Source organism: Mesoplodon bidens (assembly GCF_964165515.1).
Source record: "Mesoplodon bidens genome assembly, chromosome: 15".
Lineage (NCBI taxonomy): Eukaryota > Metazoa > Chordata > Mammalia > Artiodactyla > Ziphiidae > Mesoplodon > Mesoplodon bidens.
The window spans coordinates 52,148,869-52,166,222 of record NC_138171.1 but is presented as its reverse complement, the minus strand read 5'-3'; the positions used below and the strand labels follow the sequence as shown (position 1 = coordinate 52,166,222).

The window sequence follows — 17,354 nt, the reverse complement described above, 5'->3', positions numbered from 1 at the left end:
AAGGCTTTATTTAAAACTCTTAGAAGAAAACAAAAGAAAAAATTGATAAACTGGGCTACATCAAAACTAAAAAATTATGTGCATCAAAAGACATTTTTTTGGACTTCCCTGGTGGCGCAGTGGTTAAGAATCCGCCTGCCAATGCAGGGCACACAGGTTCGATCCCTGGTCCAGGAAGATCCCACATGCCACAGAGCAACTAACCCCGTGTGCCACAACTACTGAGCCCATGTGCTACAACTACTGAAGCCCACGCTCCGCAACAAGACAAGCCACTGTGATGAGAAGCCCGCGCACCGCAACGAAGAGTAGCCCCTGCTCTCTGCAACTAGAGAAAGCCCGCATGCAGCAAAGACCCAACACAGCCAGGAATAAATTTTTTTTAAAAAGATTTTTTTTTTTCACTCAAGAGAGTGAAAAAAACAATGCATAAAACAGGGGTAAAATATTTGCAAATCATGTATATGATAAGGCATTAATACCCAGAATATTTAGAGAGCCCCTAAAACTCAACAACAATAAAACAACCCAGTTCAAGAATGGGCAAAGGATTCAAGTAGACACTTCTCCAAAGGAGATACACAAATGGTCAATAAGTACATGAAAATATGCTCAACAGTATTAGTCATTAGAGGAATGCAAATCAAAGCCACAAGATACCATTTCACACACATTAGGATGTTACTATCAAAAAGACAGAAAATAACAAATGTTGGCAAGGATATGCAGAAATTGGAACCCAGTTTACCCGTTCCTCTACAAGTTAAACATAGAATTACTATCTGACCCAGCAAATCCATTGGCTCACACACAATTAAAAGCAGGGACTCAAATAGATATTTGTAAAGCAATGCTAATAGAAGCATTGTTTACAATAGCCAAAAGACAAGAGCAACTCAAGTGTCCATTGACAGATGAGTGCATAAATAAAACGTGGTATATCCATACGATGGAATGCTATTTAGCAATAAAAAGGAAGGAAATTCTGATACATGCTACAACATGGAATGAACCTTCAAAACATTATAAGTGAAATAAACCAGACACAAAAGGACAAATAACTGTATGATACCAGTCACACAAGGTACTCAGAATAGTCAAATTAATAAGGACAGAAAGCAAAATAGTGGTAACCAGGGGCTGGGGATAGGGGAGAAGGGAAGTACTATTAAATGGGTACGGAGCTGTTTGGGATGATGGATAAGTTCTGGAACTGGACATAACACTGTGAATGTACTTACTGCGACTGAATCGTACACTTAAAATTAGTTAAAATGGCAAACTTTATACGTATTTTACATTAAAAAAAAGAGGCAGCTATGTTTTTGGAGTGTAAGTATATGAAAACATACTTGCGTAAGGTATTGTTGTTCTGGACTCTCTTCACCTCATCTTCCAGCTGCTGAATTCGTCTCAGGACATACATGTGTTGCTGTAACAGAACTCCCAACCAGAGCTCATCCCAGAGAACAGTGACCCTGCGCAGCTCAGCCACGAGCATCTGAACCTGCACACACGGCACATTCAAATATGCTCATCTACAAATCTACACACAGCACAGTTCTGCAAACACTGGATACTGCAAGTGAAATGTGTGCATCTTGTTCATTAACCAATTAGAGAACCTTGATCAGTGATTCTATCAGTAAAGATTTATAAAACCAATTTTGGTTATTTTAAAAGCTTTACTCTTTGAATAATATTTCTGTAACAGTTTTATGGGTTTAGTTTTTAGGTGAGTTTTTTGGGGGGTTTTTTTGGGTGGGTGGTTACAATAAAAATTTATTTTAAAACATATGAGTTGGGTTTTTTGTACCTGTAACACCATAGTTGGGTTTGCAGATGACAGTTTATCTACAATTTTGCTGTAGCAATCCTGCATCATGGCTTGGTCTTCATTCAATCCACTTTTAGGCTCATCCTTATTGCTATCTTGAGAAGCAGGAGGACTTCCTCCCTCACATTCAGAAACCAGCAATTCTTCTCCTTGAATATTGCCAAGTAAAGTTGGAATTGCAGAGGAAAATTTATTTCCTAAAGTGAAATGGGAGAATAAGGTATAATTTGGATACTTCTCCATGTGCATATGTTGAGTTAGGGAAAACATCAATAATGTATTTGATCCCAGAGCACTCATTTAACTGATTTTGCCTTCTGTGCACTAAGCTGAACAAAGATCATGGATATTTTGCCTTTTTACAAGTTTAGCTTCTATATTTATTAATATTATAAGCTAATAAAAGATAAATGGGGGGGGCTTCCCTGGTGGCGCAGTGGTTGAGAGTCTGCCTGCCAACACAGGGGACACGGGTTCGTGCCCCGGTCTGGGAAGATCCCACATGCCGCGGAGCGGCTGGGCCCGTGAGCCATGGCCGCTGAGCCTGCGCGTCCGGAGCCTGTGCTCCACAACGGGAGAGGCCACAACAGTGAGAGGCCCGCATACCGAAAAAAAAAAAAAAAAAAAACGATAAATGGGGGAAAACATAATAAATGAGTCTCAACAAATAAAGTGTTCCCCCAGCCAGAGTCCAGAACTTATTTTCAATCCTTGTCTGTGCCAGCTAATTCAGCTCGGTGAACCTGAGATTCCTCCAAGCCTTAGTGGGTTACTATGAGACTGAAGATATCGTGTAAAGCACACATCCTACTGCCAGACATGGTAGTTACTCACTCAATAAATGGTGTTATTACTGTTACTATTATTACTATGGAAAAATTACAAACTCTATCAACTCTGGAACTTTGCTCAAAAAATTTTACCTAACAAACGTTGTTTGCAAACTCATTTATACTTAAAGTAGCAGTATTTTAAAATTCCTTACCTGAAGCCTGTGATTCACTACTAAGTGATATGGTGCCCACTATTGCAGGATACAATATGAGATGTGGGGAATCTTGAGCCACACGGCAGAGAAGGTTACAAATACTTTGGCGCACATACACTTCAGGGTGGTTTAAGCGTGAGAAAAGTTGTGGAATAATTCCTTCAGGATAAGAAAGAAAAATACTTTAAAGTTATTAAAAACAGTCAACATGGTGGAGGCAAAAGGATAAAACTTGATATATGTCAGCATTAGTTCTAAGAACCTCAAATTTCTCCCTGTGATAGCAAAGAACCATACACAATAGTTCTTGATTTGCAAGTTTAGTTAGGGTACAGAGCTATAATCAAAATCCTAAGCAATTCAAAAATGTTATAGAGAAATATATTTTCGTGAGTGCCTGTAAAAGAAGGCAGAAACAGACAATTTTTTCAAAGGGTATATGAAAGTTTTTGAAACTTATTCTTACCACTCTCTCCAAAATTCCTTTTGTATATAAAAAGCTTCCGCCTCTCAGCCTTCCATTTCTCTGAAAGGTGGGAGGGAAGTGGTATAACAAGCAGTCCAGAGTGTCCTATGAACTAATATAGCTATTTCATAACACACTCAAATAGTAAACATAGAGGAACTTTTTTTTTTTTGCCACACCACTCAGTATGTGTGATCTTAGTTCCCTGACCAGAGATTGAACCCATGCCCCTCTGCAGTGGAAGCGCAGAGGCTTAACCACTGGACCTCCAGGGAAGTCCAAGGAACTATTATTTTTCAACAGTCTTATTATATTCTACCCAGAAACAATTTTTCCTGAAGCATTTTATTTAGACTATCACCTCTCCATGGCGCAGTAGGTGTTGTTTCCAAGCCATGTTCCAGATACTGCCTAAGCTCTCCAGCATGCTTCACAAGCAATCTGAGCAATCGCAACGTGGCCATCACAATCACATCATCCGTGCTCTGCTCTGCTCTGTGACTTAAATGTAGCCGAGGGTCATCTTCATCTAAAGGAATCTAAGGATGAAAAAACAGAAGGAAAAAATAAGACAATTCCGAATACTGTTTCCACCTACTAGAAAAGAAATTTCAAATTAACTTTCCTAATAGAACACTGTGCTACCTACCTGACCAGCATTGAGTTTAAGGAAAGTAAAATATGCACTGCAAGATAGTTTGTACAGGCTGAAGATCCTATCTACAACTTTCCTCCACACTTTAATAACTCCTTCTGTTGCACTTTCATCAAGTTCTGAAAGCCATGGGCAGCTTGATATTAACTGACGCCAGATAACATCAACCATGTCATCTTCCTCATTATCTTCACTTTCTGTTATCTGAAGTGTTATATCTTCATCCTGAAGAAAACAGGGCAAAAAAAATTGCTATTTTGGGGCACAAATTAAAAAAGGGAGAAAGGTACGTGATTTTCCTAATATATGCAAGCATTTTCTCATTTATGAAAGACCAAGATACTCCACATTTAGTGTTATACATATTAAATCAATGTTACTATGCTTCTCTTTATGATATATTCACTAATGTAGCTAATGATGAAGGATATAAGCATTTAGCAAAGATCAAAGATTTTGATTTGGGGAATTTAAATGCTTCAGAGTTACAACATAATACTCTGCCTGCAGAGAATTACCTTACCCTCTCTACAGTACTGCACATGTACATAACACCAGCTTTGACAGACACTGATATATGCTGAAGTCTAGAGCAAGAACTAAGTCAACACAGTTTTATCTCAGCAAATAAAATGCCAACTTCTAAAGTCTACAACTAAATACTTAATAGTTGTAACATTCTAGAATTCATAGAACTTTGAGAGGGGAGGGAGTAAATGCTACAGACCATCTAGTCTGCTGGTTTTCAGCTAGAATCACCTAGTAAAACTTCAATAAACCCTCCCATCTCCAACACATACACAAACATTCCATCCAGAATATGTGGAGAAGGGCTTAGACACTGGCATATTTTAAAAGCTTCCAAGCCAGTATTAAGAATTTCTGATCAGAAGAGCAATTAAAAAAGAAATCTACATAAAACAAACTTCGCCTTTTTAAACAGGACCCTAAGGATATGACTTGATTTCTCAAGAAATCACATTCTTCTTATTAGAAAAATACTTTAACTCACTTTCCTCTTATCAAAGTTTCATTTGAAACAAAACATTTAATCGAGTATATGTGATTTAGAACAGTGAACTTGACTCGAATATTTCCCCCAAACACTGTATCATGTTTTCCTTGCCTGAATGCCCGCTGGCCGACAAACAGCCTGACCAAGAATACCATAGATTCTCTCTTTTTCTTCTTCGGTTATAGTGTCTGGGAGCAGATTCTGAACTTCCGATTTTTCTCTAGGCAGCAGACGAACACCTTCTCCCTGACTATAAAAATAAAACAAATTATCAGTATTTCAGCAACCTAAACTTCTCCATGTCAGCAGAGATTTTAAATCTCTAGTTTGTGGGCTTCCCTGGTGGCACAGTGGTTAAGAATCCGCCTGCCAATGCAGCGGACATGGGTTCGATCCCTGGTCCAGGAAGACCCCATATGCCGCAGAGCAACTAAGCCCGTGTGCCACAACTACTGAGCCTGCACTCTAGAGTCCACGAGCCACAACTACTAAGCCCATGTGCCACAATTACTGAAGCCCACGCCTAGAGCCCGTGCTCCACAACAAGAGAAGCCACTGCAATGAGAAGCCCGCTCACCGCAACTAGAGAAAGCCCACGCGCAGCAACGGAGACCCAATGGAGCCAAAAGTAAATAAATAAAATAAATTTATAAAAAAAAATCTCTATTTTGCAATGCATTAAATAAATTACACATTTTAACATACATACCTAGCATTGTCAACCACCTTTCTGCCCCACCTGTAAGCCCAACTAGCCAATGCTGCCCAAGATTTGGCTACTTCAGGAGCCTGTACTGAAGATAGGTGATACAACTGTCCCAAAATGAAGTCGGGTTCTCCAACTCCAATATGTACTGCCATAGTGGAGAAAAAAATAACAATGTCACATTCATAAATTTCTAATGGCATTCCCATTAACATTTTAGGATTTTACTATCTGCAAATAAGTTCTATAATATTATATAGTACATAATTTGATAAAGCACACATTTGTATTATGCTTTTCTAAAGGGCTAATATGTTGAAATGAATCACTCAGCTTCCCAAGTAAGCTTAAATTATCACCCTGTAAAACACATCTATGTCTTTCATGATACTGAACTTTACGAACAGTTCAGGTGTCAGATGTGTTCTAGAATGTCTTATATTTTGGATTTGACTGGCCATTTCCTCACAATTAGATTCAGCTTAAACATTCTGGCAAAAATAATAGATAGGTGATGAGTATACAATTTCATTCAATCAAAGATTCATGAGGTAAATATCTTTATTTCCAGTTTAGAAGTGAAGAAATCTCCTCCTATAGTGCCACTTGCCAATATGAAGATTTATAATGATCACAAGACATATCCCTTGTGAATAAAGACCCCTATAGTACATAGATTAGAATTACTTAGTAAGACCAATGTAAGTAACTACAATTCTAGGCTTCACAACAACAAAATGAACGACATGAACAAAATTCTCATGTTTCAGCAAAAAGGTTAGTTATCTCCCCATCTGTAAAACCTGGACAATCGTGCCTGCCGTAACAGGCACTCAAACACTGAATGAATTAACTATCCTATTTGTCGAGTACCCTTCTGTTACTAGCACTAGTGTCAGGATGTGAAACTTGAACCTTTCTGTAGTTTCTGTGCTCCACCAGTCAACGGGACCAGAGGCCACTATTCTGTATCTTTGTTGTTCCTCCTAGCATGAGGTAGAATTTTAGATATCACAGGCAGGACCTTACTGCCAGGAAGAACATCAAGGTTCATAATAGCACCATGAACTGGGGAGGTGGGGAGTACAGCCTGGGAGGCGGAGTTCAGTGACTTCCACAGTGGTATCAGATGCTGAAGAAATGTGCTTTAGTCACTTCTGGGCAATATAATATACTAAATTTCCACAGAAACAGTTTCTGTGGCCAATTATAGCCAGCCTAACACTGTAAACTTTAAAGTAGGGGGAAATAACTTCTAAAATTAATATTTTAAAGCTAATCAAACAAATCCTACCTGTAGATTCGCTCTCGATCCGAGGATACTCTTCTTCCATTGTATTAACAGATGGTAGTTCAATTAGAGTGAGTATGTTTTTAGATAAAGTAGAAAGACCTGTAAAGTTCTGCTGCTGCTGCGCTCTGTAAACCTGTTTCAGCTGCCCTGAAATTTCCTTCCATTCTGCCTGGATCCATTTAGCCAATGTCAGAATTGACTTGGCAACAGCATGTTCAGCCTTGGCAGACTTGCAGAAAGATATGGCGCAGGAACTCAACATCTCCATTGCGTGTGTTGACTGGCCTATAAAAAATCAAAACACCAGCCCTTAGAAGCCTTAGAAGCAAACAAATGACATTCTTTCAGGATAAAGTAATACTGTAAATTCAGTGACAATCAATGAGCTCTGGAAACATTTCCTACTTTAATAAACAATAACAAAATTACCTCTTTTAAAAGCACCAAATTGCAGAGGTAAGTCAATTACACATAACTTACTCTTCAGGACCCAAATTTTCTGCAACAGTTGAGAAAAATCAACTTTTCTATTATTGCCTTACACCATACACGGTAACATTCACACACATGATTTTTATTATAGTCTTGTATTAATCATAATTCATTTTACTAACCTGCTGTATATAGCAATTTGGTTTTTTCAATGTCAAGTTCAGGCCCCCATTTTTCATCCATTTGACCTTGAGTTGATAGTTTTTTAAAATGCTGGACCAAATCCTGCGCAGTGGTGGTCTTTCCCAGCTGAACCTCACTACACTGTGCCAGCAGTCTTGTTGCAAGTGACACATTCCCCCGTTTTCTAGCAAATTTTGCTGCTGTTAGACCTAATTCCATGAGATGGCTTCTAATTGGAATTGTTTGTTCTGGAGAGAAGAAAATGTTTTATTAGTCCTTGCCTGGTCTAATCCCAGATTGCACAGAAACATGACCAAAAAATGTCTTCCCCAACTATTCCCTTCCCCACTACCTCCCTAAATAAAGATAATTCGTTTTTCATCATCTTTAAATCCCTAACAGCTAGCATAGTGCTTGGTATACAATAAACAATAAATGTTTGTTAAAATAAATGTATACAACGGAGTAGACAAAAGTAAAAATCGTTCAGTATAAGAAATTTAACTTTTGGGCTTCCCTGGTGGCGCAGTGGTTGAGAGTCTGCCTGCCGATGCAGGGGACACGGGTTTGTGCCCGGGTCCGGGAGGATCCCGCATGCCGCGGAGCGGCTGGGCCCGTGAGCCATGGCCGCTGAGCCTGCGCGTCCAGAGCCTGTGCTCCGCAACGGGAGAGGCCACAGCAGTGAGAGGCCCGCGTACCGCAAAAAAAAAAAAAAAAAAAAAAAGAAAGAAATTTAACTTTTTAGCTTCTGAATCATTTTAGTAAAGAGCCTAAGCCAAAGGGTGGGGAATGAGGGTAAGGCTAGACCATCCCCCCTTCTTGAGTAAGTACCCTCTGCCCTTCTACCACGCCATTCTCTCCTGGTTTACTCCTACCTTTCTGAAGAATCTTTCTCAGTCTCCTCGTCCACTACCCACCCACTATAATTGGTGTTCCTCGGGGTCAGTCCTAGGCTCTCTACTCTACTCTGCATCCTCTCCCTGGACAATATCATCTGCTCCTGTGGCTTCCATTACCATACAAACGCTGATGACTCTTGAATCTTTATCTCTAGCCCAGACCTGACATCTGAGTCCCACCTGCCTACCAGTCACCTATACTCTGGCATTTCAAAGGCACTTTAACCTGTGTTACATGGAATCCATTTTCCACCTCCCTCCAAACCTACTTCCTTCTCTGTCTTCTCTTTCTCAGGTAAAGGCACATGATCAGTTTGGCTACCTGAGCAGGTGCCTGGCAGTCATCTTAGCCTTTACTTTCAATCCTCATATCACATCTGCTTTTTTCTGTCCCTACTGCTACTACCTTGGTTACCTTTAGCAGGGACTTCAGCCTAAGTGGTCCCTCTGCCCCCAGCCTTAGCCTCTTCTAATTCATTCTCCAATCTGCAACTGAACTGATCTTACACAAAGGTAAATCTGAACACTTAACTTCCCTTTCAGGCCTTCCCACTGTCCTTCCGATAAAGCCCCAACTCCGAAATTTGGCTTATGAGGCACTGATGCTTACACTGCATTCTAATCTCAATCTCATCCAGCTTCATCTCTTCCCATTCTCCCTTAGGCGAGAATTGAGAATTGAGTCATCTAAGAATCTTTTACTACTGCTGCTGGACTTCACACATGATATTTTCTCTAACTAAATCAGTCTGCCTTCTTTCTCATCTCTACCCCCCACCTTGGTCTCAGCTTAAATGTTACTTCCTCCCCAAGTCCTTTTCTGATTCCTAGGATTAAATCGGTGCCCTTGTTGTGCTATTTTAAGCACCATGCATGTGCACTTCCATTTAGCACACCATATTACTGCTCCCTGCTTGATGACAATTTTCCCTGCTAGACTCCAGAATCCCTTTAGTCCTAGGAATGCAGAAAAAAGGCTTGTCTTGTTCACCATTACATCCCAACTTACAGCACAGTACCTGGCACAAAGCACATATTTTGACAAACAGTTGCTGAATAAAGAAAGAAAAGTAAGGAGGAGTGAAGTTCTGTCTCCAAATGTAACTACTGAGTTACTGACTTTTTCTTCTCAGTTTTAAAACTTATTCAATATGGGAAGGATGGGAAAGGAGATGATATTTGTATTCCTATTATATGCCATGCTCTGTGCTAGGGCTTTTATATACCTTGTCTCATTTCCTATAATCCTTACAAGAATCTCATGAGTGGGGCAACCCCCATAACTGAAAAGCAAAGCGACTCAGAAGTTTAATGACTTGCCCTAAGGTCCCTCGATTTGCAAGTGTTGGGCTAAAGATCCAAACCCAGGTCTATCTGGCACTGAGGGTCCAAGTGAGCCACAGTTGCCAGTCATCACCCTGCACTACAAGTCCATATCCCAGCATTGGCTTACTTAAAATTTAATACTCAAATTTACTCAGTAACCCTAGTGACCACATTTTTGACTAATTCTACAGAATTCTGGCAACTTTTCTGCATTAGAGTGAAAAGGAAATTGCTAACATCCCTTTAGCATGACATTTCTTTCTTAAAAATGAGACCTATGAATATTGATACAAATACTAATTCTCTAACTATTCAATTGAAGCATTTAAAACATTCACGGTACACTGTATCTGACAAAGAATTTGAATCCAGAATATTTAAGTCGTATGACTTCATTAAAAATGGGTAAGAGTTGAACACTTATAAAATAAGATATACAATGGCCACTATTCAAATGAAAAGATGCTCAATATCATTAATCGTCAGGAAAATACAAATAAAACCACAATGAGATACTATTATATATTCACTCCAGTGACTAAAATTAAAGAACCACTATAGCAAGTATGTAGATGTCAGAAGGAGTGTAAAATGTACAATCACTTTATAAGAAACTGCCGAACTATTTCAAAAGTCAAACCATATGACCCAACAATTCCAATCCTAGGCGTTTACTTAAGAGAAAGGCAAATATATATCCACCCAAAGACATGTACATGAATTTCACAGCAGCTTTAGACATAATAGCCCAAACTTGAAAACAACTCAAATATCCATCAAAGGATCAACAGATAAACAAATTGTGGTATATTCATACAATGTATATTCATACGATGTATATTCATACAAATGGATACTACTCAACTATAGGAAGGATGGCACTACTGACATATGGAACACAGGGAACCTTAAAAAATTAAATGCTGAGCAAGAGAAGCTAGACACAGAGCATACTGTACCATTTATAAAAAAAAAAACGTTAGTAAAGACGAGTCTAATCTATAGTGATTGGAAGCAAATCAGCAGTTGCCCAAGACAGGACAGATGGGAGAAATGACTGGCAAGAAGCATGAGGAAACCTTTGGGGGTGAGATAAGTATGCTGTATCTTGATTGTATTGGTGGCTACACAGGTGAAGAAATGTCAAAATCATGAACTATACACTCAAAATGTGTAATTATATCTCAACAAAGCCATTTTTTAAAAAAAGCTAATTACCTTTTATTTTCTCCAACAAATGACTCTGGTACATGGTATATCTTAATGCCTGCATCCACGGCCTGACATCATGCTGTTTACATGAACGCAAAGCTTCACTGAAGAGTGGGATAAGACAGTCCTGCCAGAGAAAAACCAAAACTACTTAATGTAAACAGGCTCCTTATATGACCCCACAGGTAAGCTACTTCAGATCTACTCCAGATTTATCTATTAAACGCTCCCCTTTCTTCACTGTATCTTCTAATCACAAGAGAAAACAACACGTTAAGGAGAAAAACCTTTGTTTTGCCAAAACAAAAAACTTTTTTCAGAATATTAAGTCCAATTTATCGCTGTACTTATCAATAAAGCAGTCACATTTTTATAAAAAAATAAACAGCTCATTTACTATAAAGTAGAAGCTAAGTTACAGAAAAACATAAAACTACTGCTTCATAAACAGATTCTCAAAGATTATTTCCCTTGGGAAGGGCCCATCTTTGGTTAAACTTTACCCTATTTGGAAGGAGGAGGCACAGTCTCTTTTCAGTCAAATCTGAAATTTATATAATCTGGTATACATTTACGTAAACAACTCCTCTTCCAAAAAAAGGGAGGGAGGGAGGGAGAAAAAAACCTAAGCAACTAGCCATCCTTGAGATCGTACATCTTAGGTTCTATCTTCCTCACATACTTCTCCAATAAAAATTTGCCTGAAAATGGAATTTTAGATTTCTGGATTTACTTACTAGCTTGTTCAAAAAATGCTACAAATGCTATTTTAAAAATGTGAAAAACAGCCTTTGTTCCACACTAATGTCTAGTAATGTTCAGAAAGATATCCTGGTTAAAAATACACATATACACACCTCTGTTGAAAGTCTGCTAGAAACTGTGTTCTCCAAAGCAGAAGAGCAATACAGCTGTAAGGTACTTAGAACTGGCAGAGACTGTGAAACCGTTAAAGTAGAAAGTCTCAGTGGCCCAATAGCTATGCGGCAGGTTTGCTTCAAGTACTTCACCACGTTTCTGAAAGAAAATATTTACTGCTAATTAATAAATAAGATTTTCCAACTTGTAACCACTAAAGGGATAAGGCAGTGTGATAAGATGCTACTATACTGGCATCCAAAGTGGGGGAAGAAAAGGGAACTGCCTGCTCTTAAGTAAAATGACACAAGCAAGTCAAGATATCAGTATTAGCTTTGGGGGATATAAAACTTTTAATTTTACTTAGTTTCAACCTCTGTATATTAGCAAGTGACATTCACATATCATACGACTTCTACAACTAAAATGAAGCTATCATGCCTAGCGCTGCAGTGATCTGGTAACTGTCTCATCCCCACCAATCTACACACATTTACCATATGGTACACATAATGCATATTTACCTCCTTAGGATTACACTTACTCAGTTATAGACTGCCACTTCTGATCTTGTTCTACGTGGTTTAAAGCAGTTGCCAAACAAACAGAACTTCTCAACAACTGAACTTCAATGGACTTCTGAAGTTCCCTTGGATCTGGACTTAACATGTTAGGAAGCAGTTTTTTCATATCTACAGAAATTGAATAAGTTCCACTAAGTTAATTCACTTTTAATGTACAAGAGTAACAAGATACCTTGACAGTATTAAAAAATAATCACCAATGAATACCTCCTTTCATGTTTAAGTTCATATTTAAGTTCAGGCAGTTTCATATTAAGTTCAGACACTATGATTAAGCATTTCTGGTAGCTATATAAAAATACTTCACATAAAATAATACCTCAGACCTCTCAAAATGAGTTCAAAGACTCAAAAATCAGTAAGTCAACCTACTACTTAAAGGGGCAAACACTGAATTTCGCAAGTCAATGTTAACACACAAAATATTCATAATACTAACTTCAGTATTACATTTTACAAAATGCTCCAGTTGTGACAAAGAACTTAATTAATGAACCACATCAAGATGTCAAGCAAAAAAAATATTTAAACACGACTTGCGCTTTTTCAAAGAAAATGGCTAGATAAATCTCTAAGTGTTACAGTAGCCTTTCTTAGTTTGCTTAATTTGAATTAAACTATTTTTCATTTGCTAAATCAAAGGTAAAGGCAACAGCCCTAATTTTGTGCTTCACACTCTGCCCCAGAAAATGTACAGAAAAACTTCCAGATTTTCCACTAAAATATACTAAGCCAAACATTTTAAACAACTCGTTCATTAAAATACTTAATTTTAAAATTATCTCAAATACCTATTTTTTCTTTTGATCCTCCAGCAAGTAGATTGATATTTTCTCCTGGTAACAATTCTAATTGCTCAGTACATTCAACAAACTCTCCAGATTCAAAACTGCTTAGTGATCTGTAATTAAAATATTGGTTAGCTTGTTTTACATTCTATCCAGCCTGTGGAACCATTCAAAAATACAGAACAAATTTTAGAAAAAGAAAGCAGTTATACAGAATTCCTTTGATGCAAGTTCTTTCCACGTAGGCCACCATTTTATTTTTACTTTGAAGATGTGACTACCATCTTAATTAGAGTGGCAAACTGGAAAGTCATAGCTAGACATTCAGTTTAGCATACTCAACCCTCCATGTTTCCTTCCTCTTTTTGCAGTCTGTTATCCTTGGGGGCCCGACCAAAACACTAACAGTAGAGCTCTGCAGGGCAACTTCAACATCTAGTTCTCCCCAAGCTACCACTAAATTCCCTGCATGGCCTCACTGCTCACCTAAAGCGTAAGCCCTAGTAGGTCTCCTATTCTATTATCTCAATCTGATATCCTACTCCTGCCTTCTTTCATTGCTGGCCTCCCTCCTCCTCTCCCTTTTCCACTGTTTCCCGGAACCTGTTTCTCTTCTTTCAAAGAATTTTTCCTTCCCTTCTCCTCACCTTACCTGAAAATGGTACACCTCTGGAACTCCTTCCAATAGTCTGTAGCTTCAATGCCAGGATGAGGGCCTTACCCTCCTAGCAACCCACTGCTACTTCCAGATCTTTCACTCTGTTCCCATTGCTATTACAGCTGTTCTCCAACCAACAAGATGACTTACAGTTTCTCAATTTCCCTCTTTTCCATTAATCTCTCATCTTTTCCTGTCCCTCTCACTATGTCACCTCCCTTACATTTCCAGCACTGAATATAGCACTGGAAATGTACATCACTTGACTGTACCTGCTTCTACCTTAATAAACCCCAAGCTGGGATCAATGCAACCACCAGCTTCTCAGGTGAGCCATAATCACTTGTCACTGATGAACTGTCTCAGTGTGGTGACCAGCACACTTATCATTTCTGCCACCACAGAAACGGCAGGTCTGCTGTGTCCCCACTATGCTCTACAATGCCCTTGCACTTTCAGCTAATGACTGACACCTCAGAAAAAAAACAAACACAGACTTTCATTTTCTCTACCTTTACCCCCCAATCCACATGCACTCCCCAAACTGTATGTATCCAACTTTAACTGCTTTCCTTGAGGCACAGGAAAGGTGGAGTCCAGTTAATCCTTCAATCACTGTTCTTTACCCTGCTTCTTCAACCTGTCTTCTTATGGCTCCTTCCCCTAGGCTTAAAAGAACATTTAATCTCTCCAATATTTATAATAAACACACAGTACTCTGTTCCAGCCACAGTGTTCTTTCCTTGACTTCATTACCCAGTTAACCTAACTAAAACTTTTCAAGTTTCTCCACCACTCCACAGTATTCAACCTGGCTGCTTCTCCTCCTCTCTCTACAAAGCTCTTCTTGCTCAAAGTCTAAGAAGTTCCCGACAAGGAAGACTATTCCTGTCTGGTTCTTCTGCATCTTCAACATTGCCTTCCTCAGTGTCCTTGTGTTTTCTTCAGTGGCTTCTTCTCCCATCCCTTAACAAAGATGCTCAAAAGGACTCTGACCATGGCCCTCTTTCTTTTTCACTCACTCTTCTCCAGAGCATTATCTGTGGTTTGGTGGTTTATGAAGGCTCTGGAGTATAAAGAGTGAAAAAGAAAGAGAGCCTGTAATTATCACCTATATACTAATGATTCCCCAAGTCTCTCTCAAGCTTAGGGTTTTCACCTTAGTTCCAAATCCAATTCTTAACTGCTTACTAAAACAATATTGTCTGCATGTTTCACATACCTTAAACATACTTCATTGTTCTCTGTGTGTTCCTACTTTCAATTAATAGCATCTGTTTTCCTCCCTCTACCTTGGTCTACATGCGTCCACCCTGGCCCTTTACCTGCAGTCTCCTGACAACCCAGCAGAGGGAGCCAGTAAGTCAGATCATGATATGCCTCTCGTACTCAAATCCCACCTAAGATTTTCTACCTTACTGGGAGTCAAAGTCTTTTTCAGAGTTCCCACCTACTTCTCTACCCTTATCTCCTATTATTCACTCTGCTCCAACCACAGTGGCTTCCCAGGCATTTCCAGAACACTCCAAGCCTATCATCCTTGCATCAGGTCTGTTTCAAGTCTGTGCTCAAATGACATCCTGATGGCATTCCCCAACCTAGTCTGTGTGTCTCCTCACTAGAAGGTCAGCTCCTCAAGGGTTAGAATTTGTGTCTGTCGTACACAGTGCTACACCCCAGTGGCTGGCACTCAGTACGTGCTCAATGCAGAAACTACCCATTAATTCATTTACTCACTACAAGCTGAGCTCCTTGACGGTGAGGACAGCTAATGACCCTTATCATCCCAACCAAGTGTCTGGGACAGAGCCTGTACTCAAATTTCGAATTAAGAGATTAATAAATGCACAGAGGAATAAGGAAAAACAAAAAACAAAAAAGGGAGTTTAATTTACAAATGTCATAAACTCTGGCCTCTTTATAGTAAATGTTTTGATATATTCACACCTAATTTAGAAACAAAGCCATCAAACGTTATCCTTTCTAAAGCAGTGACAAATTTCTCTTTATATTCATTATGATTTTAGAACAGGCTCTGAGAATCAATACCAAATGACTGTTTCAACATAGAAATCTGTCTTCCCATTGCATGAATACCCTCCTCACCTCTAATGTTGGTTTTTCATTGTAGTCATTTTTACAATGGCAGTATTATTAGAAATATAACCATCTTGCCATAGTAAATATGAACAATTTTAATATTTTTCTGCCATAAAAGAAGACTTTAAAGTTACTGAAAATTTGTTTAATGGGGTAAGAAATCCTTACTTTATGTAGTTGAAATCAGCTTTTAGGTTGAGAGAAGTACTGCTGGTACTCTTTTTCAAGTCATGGATAGCATTCTGCCATTCCTGTACAGCAGCCCAATCAGCAATTGAAATGTAGCACTCACATGCTTTATTTCCCAAATAATTTATAACCTCAGGAGAAGAGTCAGTTGGTTTGGACAGCACAGTTTTTCTGGATTCACCTGAGTGAAAGTATTTCATAAAATAGAGAGAGAGACCCAAAGCAGTTATAAATATTTCAAAGAGCAGAGAAATCTAAAAATATACAGTAAGATCATGAGCACAAACTATTTGACTACAACTTTTTATTTAAATCCTGAATGCTCACCGTTCAAAGAATGTTTGGGGCTGGCACTGTTACGCCCAGCATTAGCCAACGTGAGAACAGATTTGTCGAAGCTGGAGATGCAGCAATCAACACCTGTCATGGCACACAGGTGCTCCTGGTACTCCACAGAGGCCTTTTCAAACCTTCAATACAAGTTCAAACAGTCTTATTTTTTAATTATCCACATATTTCATTTCTAAAAAAACTGGAAAGAATGAGTTACTCAATCAATTGAGCTGAGACAATGAGTTGATTATTCTGTGTGGGGTTGAGCAGGCACAAAATTAGACCTCTTCCTCACAAAAAATGAAAATAAGTTCAAAAATCGTTAAATGTTTAAGAGACAGTATAAAATAACTAACAGAATATATCAGTATTTAATCTCAATGTGTGCAAAGACTAAATAGAAAAATAAACACAAGAAAAAAATACATAAAGTTAACAGATCTAATGACATCATAATTTGAAACTTCTGGGCATCCAAAAAAAAAAGGGACTTCCCTGGTGGCACAGTGGTTAAGAATCTGCCTGCCAATGCAGGGGACACAGGTTGGAGCCCTGGTCAGGGAAGATCCCACATGCCGCGGAGCAACTAAGCCCGTGCTCTAGAGCCCGTGTGCCACAGCTACTGAAGCCCGCACACCTAGAGCCCGTGCTCCGCAACAAGAGAAGCCACTGCAATGAGAAGCCCGCGCACTGCAGTGAAGAGTAACCCTTGCTCACCACAACTAGAAAAAGCCCACACACAGCAACGAAGACCCAACACAGCCAAAAATATAAATAAATAAATAAATAAATGTATTTTTAAAAAAACATGAACATTAAAAACAAATTACC

General features: G+C 38.9%; 1 protein-coding gene across 2 annotated transcripts in view; it reads right to left on the bottom strand.

Moving 5' to 3' along the window:
• SMG1 (SMG1 nonsense mediated mRNA decay associated PI3K related kinase) overlaps nt 1–17,354 on the bottom strand; it is a 95,999-nt gene that overhangs the window by 30,230 nt on the left and 48,415 nt on the right. For both annotated transcript variants that reach the window (XM_081255521.1, XM_081255520.1), the window contains 15 exons: nt 16,518–16,660; nt 16,170–16,371; nt 13,247–13,356; nt 12,416–12,563; nt 11,871–12,030; nt 11,020–11,140; nt 7,576–7,824; nt 6,962–7,246; nt 5,671–5,815; nt 5,073–5,211; nt 3,941–4,171; nt 3,653–3,830; nt 2,823–2,984; nt 1,817–2,034; nt 1,353–1,507 (listed from right to left, as the gene is read on the bottom strand). In XM_081255521.1, coding sequence (XP_081111647.1) covers nt 1,353–1,507; nt 1,817–2,034; nt 2,823–2,984; nt 3,653–3,830; nt 3,941–4,171; nt 5,073–5,211; nt 5,671–5,815; nt 6,962–7,246; nt 7,576–7,824; nt 11,020–11,140; nt 11,871–12,030; nt 12,416–12,563; nt 13,247–13,356; nt 16,170–16,371; nt 16,518–16,660 — 2,646 coding nt within the window. The remainder of the gene's footprint in view (nt 1–1,352; nt 1,508–1,816; nt 2,035–2,822; nt 2,985–3,652; nt 3,831–3,940; nt 4,172–5,072; nt 5,212–5,670; nt 5,816–6,961; nt 7,247–7,575; nt 7,825–11,019; nt 11,141–11,870; nt 12,031–12,415; nt 12,564–13,246; nt 13,357–16,169; nt 16,372–16,517; nt 16,661–17,354) is intronic.